At 49.3% G+C, this 8145-nt stretch overlaps 1 protein-coding gene across 1 annotated transcript; it reads right to left on the reverse strand.

Moving 5' to 3' along the window:
- Positions 1–3337: 3337 nt before the first annotated feature.
- LOC144143260 (uncharacterized) lies at positions 3338–3739 on the reverse strand. Its single transcript, XM_077675038.1, has one exon. It carries the CDS (start codon positions 3737–3739, stop codon positions 3338–3340), a length of 402 nt encoding a protein of 133 aa, XP_077531164.1.
- Between the last annotated feature and the right edge of the window lie 4406 nt (positions 3740–8145).

The raw sequence follows: 8145 nt of genomic DNA on the forward strand, positions 1-8145 counted from the left end.
TGTTTGCCAATGATAATAATTGCTACTTCACCGTACGAGTGCTCATTCCCATATACAAAAGGTATGACATTCCGAAAATTCCCCCGTTATCCGAAAATGTGTTCGTGCGGTACTAATTCATATACTCAGAAAGTGAAGTGTATTATTAGGAAAGCCAAATACTTATTATTCTGTCATTTTGTGGTCAGCTGTAAACAATTAACTGCTGCTTTGATCCATGCTTTCGGTGCAATGAATGGGAGTGTTTTATGCGCGAAAACACCAAAATCACCTACGTTACTGGCTGTACCTACTGTCAGGTGCTTGATAATCGTTTTGGTTTTAAAGTGAGAAACGCGCAAATGGGACGTTTTGTATTTCAAATAAAACAACTGAACACCTTTCAAAATTCTTAATGGGTGATGCAGCAATATTATTCCTTCTATACCTCCTTACTCCTTCATCTGGGATAACCACAAGATTCAAGAGCTTTCTGGCGTGTTCATTGTGCAATTAGGCGCTAAAATATAAAGCGCTCATGCATAGCTAGAAGAGAATATACTTTGCACCCTGGCCGGGTATTTGATTATCGTGGGTGTAAAGTCCACCGGACAGTCCATTCAACGTGCCGTATCTCTGTTCATGCATGCCCAAAGCATTCTTCTTATTAAGTGCGAATGCACTTCTTAAGCGACCCTGAATCACGCGTCCACCGCCGTCCGTCCATCCGCACCACATACCAACTTAGGGCGATTGCCCAAGAAGAATTCTTTCGCATCCCCCGTGCATTCACACTTACTAGAACATACCCACGTGGGGGATTGGCCAGGAATCGGGCGTGAGAAGGGCTAATGCACCCGCTTAATGGAGTACTGACACGAAATTTCAAAGCTGAGATTCGCTCTAGCAATTAAGTACAAGGACAACACCAACAGGTGTCTGTGAATAAATGCATCTTTCTTTCTAGGTAGTTGTGTGTGTGTGTGTGCGATCTCTCTTTCGCGAACATTACCGACCCGCGCAAATTCAACTCGTGCATTCGCACTTACACACTCTCCCCCTCGGGAAAGTGCGAGAAAATTTTTTCACTGTACCCGCAGAGGAAGTGTCGTTTTCATGTCTGCTTTGCGGCATTACAACTGAAGCAAATAAATAAAAATACTGCAACTGTGGCTGGAAGTCAATAAAGTGTTGGTGGACAGGGATATCTTACGCAGCTAGCAGAACGTATATCTTGAGAAAAGAAGCAGTCACCAATGCTTTCGTCTGACTGCATGTTTATTTTATCAACTTGTTTTTGACAACTAAGCAATGAACAGACAAACATAATTAGGTAATATTTTGTTCAGTTCTCTCAAGCATATTTCCCGAATGTAGTTCAAAAGGGAACGAAAACATCCCACCAACCTAATACGATGCAACGTAATAAGCAACGAAAACACCATCTTGATTAGCGCTCTTTGCGACTTCATGCTTCAAAAGGGTGTCGTTGTTTCACGTTTTATTTATATATTGCCCGAAGCGTGCATTGGGTTTGTTTATTCATGGTTTGCGTTTGCCGCCCGACTGCGCCAGATTGAGTTATCGGTGTTATCTGTGGGCCAAGGAAAGCGCGTGTCACATTTTTTAGTGTTATGCCGCATGTGTTTTCGCCTTTGATAGGAAGAGTGTTTTAAACTAACGTCACAAGTATAGAATAATCTTCCGTGATCTAAAGTGTTCGGGATGTAATTGGACGGTTTGAGGAGGAGGAATAACTTTTATTGAGCCCAAAATGAAATCGGTGGTGCACGCTGGCACCAGACGGGATGGTTCCCTAGTTCCGGACCCATATATTCCCAGCAGCTCCTGGCCCCTGTCTGTCAGGTCGAGCTGAGTCGGCAGGGCGGGGCTGGTCAACAGGGTCTCCTATCGCTGAAGGGGTTGGGGATTGAGGGTGTTGTGGGGAAAGCCTTGAGGACTGTACACTCGGCCAAGATGTGCGGCAGGTTGCCCCTCTCTCTTTTGCGAAATGGACAGAGCGTATCAGGTTCCGCAGGGTACATGCGGGTTATCAGTACGGGATGCGCAAGCGATCCCGCCGGCGCTTGACGCAGGATCGTCTGTTGTTCCCTCGCTAGTTTGGGTGCGGTTCCGGCAGTCTGCACCTCTCCTCTCGGTACATCCGGGTAATTTCCCGAAAGCTGGTAACCAGGTGCGGTAGCTCTTCCGACTCGTGGTCGACCCGGATTGACATTTTTCGGGCATGGTAGTCGGCGATGGTGTTGCCTGCTACCCGTGAGTCCGCCGGGACCCACATGAGATCTATGGCTCTTCCGGGTGGCTTTCACTTGTTTAGAATGGCTCGGGCCGTCGCGGAGGAGATTACTCCCCTGCGGAACCTTCCGTACGCCGTCATTGAGTCGGTGACCACGTGGTCCACGCATGGCAGTGCGAGTGCCAAGGCCGCGGCCACTTTCTCGGCAACTGCGGGGTCTGTTGTCTTCAGGGACGCGCTGTCGATCGGCCGGTCTCTGGGCGTAACTACTGCCGCTGCACGGTCGCTGTGTTTTCGGAGCGAGGCGTCCTTGTGGAGGACCCTGGGGTTCACTTCAGCATCCCGGCCATTGCTTTTGCCCGCGCGGTGCACCTCTCGTCGTCCTTGCTCGGCATTATGTGACGGGGAAGGGGGTTTGTCTGAATGCTGATCTTGCAGTCTTCCGGAAGGGCTGCCTTCATGGGTAACTGGCTCGATCTGCCAACCTATCTTGCGTAGGACGGCACGTCCATGCTCCGTGTGACAGAGGGGGATTCTCTGATTCGAAAGGTGGGCTTCGATGAGTTCCTCCACCGTGTTTTGGGCGCCCATGTCTAGCAGCCTTTGCGTGGACGAATATATCGGAATGCCGAGTGCTTGCTTCTTTCCCTTGCGAAGCATCGTGTTTAGGGTGTCCCCATTCCATTTCGTCAGCTGGAGATACGGGGCGAAGTAGGTAACCCGTGACACGGCGAGCACGCGTACCACGCGCATGGCACCGTTCTCTTTCAGGCCTCAATTTCAGTTAGACACCCTGCGAATTTTACTGAGTAGGTGTTCGGATGTAGCCTTGATGTTTTTGACGGCTGCGTGGGCCTTACCGTCGCTCTGAAGTAGTAGGCCGAGAATCCCAATCTGCTGAGTTGGCTTGATGGCTGTTCCCTTGATGGTAACTGTCATGTTCGGCAGCGGCTCCTTCTTATGTTTCCCCGGTTGGATCATGAGCAGGTCAGATTTCTGGGGAGCACAGCTCAGTCCGCATGACTGGGCGTACTCGTGCACGGTCGTTGCCGCCCGCTGCAATGCTTCCTCCACCCAGGCATCTGACCCGGCTCGGGCCGTTCACACTATAATGTCGTTGGCGCAGAACGCGCGGTTCACGCCTTTGACTTGCTTGAGTAGATCGGGCAGGGGCAGGAGGGCCAGATTGAAGGGTAGGGGCAACAAGACCGACCCCTGAGGGGTGCCCCTATCGCCTACCTCGACAGGGTACGACTTCTTGTCCCCTACCCTGGTGGTCACCGTTCGGTTTGACAGGAAATCTTTTAGATAGCCGAATGTCTTGCGGCCGCACGTGGTCTTGTTCAGATTCTGCAACACGCTTGCGTGGGACACGTCAAACGCTCCTTTCAGGTCGAGGGCGAGTATCCAGTGCGGCGCGTGCCTCGTTGCCTGCTTGACGACCAGATGGTGTAGGTGGACCATCACGTCTTGGGTGCTGAGATGGTGTTTGAAGCCGTACATCGTCTCCTTACAAGTACGAGTAATGATCAATAACCTCGGGACAGCACTGCAGTTTGAGATAGGTGGCGAGGCAGTGGAAGTGGTAAGCGAATATATCTACTTAGGCCAAGTTGTGACCCAAAATCCCAACCATGAGGCAGAGATAATTAGTGGGATCAGAATGGGGTGGGGTGCATATGGCAGACATTCTCAGATAATGAATAGCAGCCTACCATTGCCGCTGAAAAAGAAAGTGTATGACAGCTGCATCTTACCGGTACTCACCTACGGGGCAGAAACTTGGAGGCTCACTAAGAGGGTTCAACCTTAATTGAGAACAACTCAGCGGGCAATGGAGCGGAAAATGATAGGTGTAACATTAAGGGACAAGAAGAGAGCGGAGTGGGTCAGGGACCAAACTGGTGTTAAAGACATATTGGTAGAAATTAAGAAGAAGAAATGGACGTGGGCAGGGCATGTAATGCGAAGGCAAGATAACCGCTGGTCATTAAGGGTAACAGAGTGGATCCCTAGAGAAGGCAAGCGTTGCAGGGGGCGGCAGAAAGTTAAATGGGCAGATGACATCAAGAGGTTTGCGGGGATAAATTGGACACAGTTGGCACAGCACAGAGGTAATTGGAGAATAATGGGACAGGCCTTTGCCCTTCAGTGGGCGTAGATAGGCTGGTGATGATGATGATGATGATGATGGTCTCAGGCATCTGATCTGTTTCTTCGAGGTGCTTCTGCAGCCCGTGCAGAACCATGCGCTCCATCACCTTCCCCGAGCAGGACGTGAGCGAGATGGGCCGCATGTTGTCTATCGTGAGTGTTTTCAGGGCTTTGGAATGAGGTTGACCTCGGGTTCCTCATTCCTTCGGCAACCGCGAGCGCTCCCAATTTTCGTTGATGTGCTCTAGGAGGCCGCGGGCCACTGCACCGCTCATGTTACCGAGCAGTTTTGAGATATTGCGTCCATGCCGTGTGCACTTCCCTTACTGCTTTGGTCTATCGCTGTCCAAAATTCCGTCATGGTAAACGGCCTATCCAGCTCGGCGGTGGCGCGTCCTTCGTACGTCTCGGGCACCGGTTACTGGCCGTTCTCTTCGTTTAGGTACCTCGCCTTCAGGTCTTCCAGGAGCCTGGAGCCTTCTCCCTTGTACGTGTTCAATACTTTGGGGAGGGTGCGATTGGTCGCAGTTTTGGTACTCAGCGGGTCGATCAAATTCCTCAAGAGACACCACGTCTTCCGCGACGAGAGCTTGCCCTGCAGGCCGTCGCAAGTCTTCAGCCAACTTTCCCTGCATATTTTGGCCGCGTGCTCGGCGATCTGTTTGTACAAGACCGCAATGCATTTGGCCAGCTTTCTGTTGTGTCTCTGACGCTTCCACCCCGCGTTAACGAGTGCCGAGCCGCCCACATGTGGGTCAGTCTGGCGTCCACGTACGGTACCTGCACCGTAGTTGAGATTTCCTGTGTGAATACTTGGAGGAACTTCTTTTGGTCCCTCGCCCATTCGGTGTAGGTTTCTTTTCTTTCGGCTTGTGCCGGCTCTTTCTCGAACGTCGCGTCTTGATCTTGGGTATACTTCCTCATCTTATCCCAATCCGTGATGAGCGCCGTCCCCAGCCCAGCCCGATATCGGGAGCCTCGGATCGTGATGCGGATCACGCTCTGGTGAGAACCCAGGTCCGCTTCTTCGCTCCTCCAAATGACGTCTAGCGTGCCCGCTAACCACGAGAGGTCTGGCGTAGTGTCCCTAGCGGCATTGTTGCCTCGTCTGGTGGGTACGTCCGGCTCGTTCAGGAGGCCATCTCGTGATCCTCCATTGCCTTGGCCAACGATTTTCCTCTCTTGGACTGGAACGTATTGCCCCACGTTGTCTGATGGGCGTTAAAGTCGCCGAGGATCAGGAGCGGCCTCGCTCTCGCCAACGTTTTCGCCTGGCTCACGATGCGGTCAAACTCGTACTGCCGTTGTGACGCCGGTTGTACGCGCTGGCTTGTTTTATGGGCCACTGGGTTGATTTCGTTCTTTTGGTGAATCGGCAGAGTCACTGGTCATATTTTGTTCCATGGCCATTGGGCGTTTGTGCGTGTTTACTGATTGCATGTGAGTGTGCACGTTTTGCCCTTCTCTCTGTTTTTGTTGTTTTTTGTTTTGTTTTATCTGCATTCCTGTTTTTCCTCCCTGTTGACTTACTTTTTGCTGTCTCTTTATAAGAGGCTATTCTTGCCTCACATTATCACTCTCACTTCCACTTTCCGATAGCTTACACACCTTGTTGCAAGTGTGACTGAGCGGCGGCATGTTTCTTCCCAGGTTTCTCGGCCACGTAAACACACTACCGTTTTGGCGCTGGCCCGAGCTAAAGATAGAAGGTGCAGGTGGCGGATTGGGGAACGTATTTGAGGGTCGACAAAAACACGTGCTCGCCGGACGCGGGGGCTTCAAACCGTGAGCATCCTGACCTTCCGTGCATATTGCTCCCCGGGGTGAACCTTGGGCGTTACAACTTGCGACCACCGTCACTGAGGCAATTATATATCCCCTATCGCTCCTCGCCTTGCGCTATAATTATTCCTGTCTGTCATTTGCTCCCTCACTTACTTATTACTTTTTAGTTTGAGCTTCGCCACTGCTGCCTTTCTCTCTAACTCTTTATTGCGCTTTATTTCACCCCTCTTCACTTATTTTCATCTCCCTCTCTGTCTTATTTATGCTTTTCTAGTTCGTCCTTTTAGATTTCTGGCTTTCTCTTTCACAGTTTGCTCATCGCTTGCTCATCGCTTTGCATCTTAAACGTATGTCACCGCCTCTGGAGCCTCAAGTGCTTGAACTGTATTTAAATCTTGACAAACTCTTAAGATATTACTCTTGATCAATGACGGTCCCTTTGTAATGTTTTATTAACGCCATCCCACCATTTTGTTCTCCTGAAGGATTTACCTCTGCCATTGGCTATTCTCACGCAGCGTGGTGAACACAACGATGTTCACCACTACCCCAAACCAACCACCCTCCCAGTCTGCTTCACAGCGAATAGGTTGGCCAGATAGAACCTACTTCCTCCATTTTCAGCTTCAACAATTGCGGTTATCACTCTAACCTTCCGATAGCCGTCCAGACATAATCCCATCTCACCGGCCAGCTTCTATACGAAGATGAGTCGACGAAGTCTCTTGATGTCGATTTGGACACTACCCGGTGTAAGAAGCATCTGAACCCTTTAAACAGGTTCTGCTCCTCATTTACCTGCCAAAAGCTCCCTTGAGTAGAACATGGAAATTAGCCCAACATATCGACACAGGTACGCACGCTTGTTTGAGGCAGCGAACCTATCGAGTGTCGGCGTCAGAACGCGGGATTGATAATTAATACGTCGATGTCATGCAACAACGCTACGTCATGCGTCCGACACAGCGCCCGTGGTTATCGCCAGTAGCTTTTTTTACGCAAAAAGGTGGGCCTTAAAGGTTCAGTGTTGACTGTAAATGACTTAACCAGATTACCCGTATTGACGTCTATTCGTTCCCTGAGATTCATGCGTCTCTCAGTTGTCTACATGATACCGAAATATTTCCCTTCCTAAATTTTCTTTCCTGCTACTCGCACATGCCGGTTTCTGAGTGTTACCAGCCCGAAATAGCGTGTGTGACCCCCGATCGTCTGTATAAATTCAACATCACGTCGTTTGTGCGATGCAACGCGCATGCTACGTTTGCAAAACTGAGGGACATTTTGCGCGGGCTTGAATGGCACATCTGCCTTTCTGGCATACCTGGCGTATTCTTGTTCTGTTTTGTACTTCGAAACATATCTTGGTCGTTTGCACCAAGTAATGACCGGTCTCGCTGCTTCTGTACGACAACTCAATGTTAAAGAGTGTTGTTTTCGTGCACGTAAATTAACTATCCTGGGCGAGGTTGTTTGGAAAAACGGCGTGTCACCCGATCCCGACCAACGACGTGCCCTTGCCGACCATCCAAATTTCAATTTCATGAACACCCTTCGCGGCTTAGACCGCGTTAAATTTATTTCCGGTGACAAACACGCTTTGTTTCTCAAATTCACGTTAGGAGGATGTTGTTCCTTTAAAAAAACGCCTTTCTCTCTCTCTCTCTATATATATATATATTTATATATATATATATATATATATATATATATATATATATATATATATATATATATATATATATATATATATATATATATATATATATATATATATATATAGAGAGAGAGAGAGAGAGAGAGAGAGAGAGAGAGAGAGAGAGAGGCTTGTATATATATAGGCTTGTCCTGAAACTCAAAAGCGAAAAGATAAAGTTAGACTGACGTCAGAGCCACAAGGCAAAGCAAGGAAAAAAAATTTGAGAAATACATTGAAATTCGAAAAGCAAAGGTTGCGGATGCGGGAGCGT

The sequence above is a fragment of the Haemaphysalis longicornis genome, unplaced genomic scaffold (assembly GCF_048455015.1).
Source record: "Haemaphysalis longicornis isolate Haplotype H1 unplaced genomic scaffold, Haemaphysalis longicornis Haplotype H1 scaffold_6, whole genome shotgun sequence".
Lineage (NCBI taxonomy): Eukaryota > Metazoa > Arthropoda > Arachnida > Ixodida > Ixodidae > Haemaphysalis > Haemaphysalis longicornis.

Coding starts and splice junctions, on each gene's coding strand:
- LOC144143260 (XM_077675038.1), bottom strand. CDS start 3,739: ATGTACGGCTTCAAACACCATCTCAGCACCCAAGACGTGATGGTCCAC.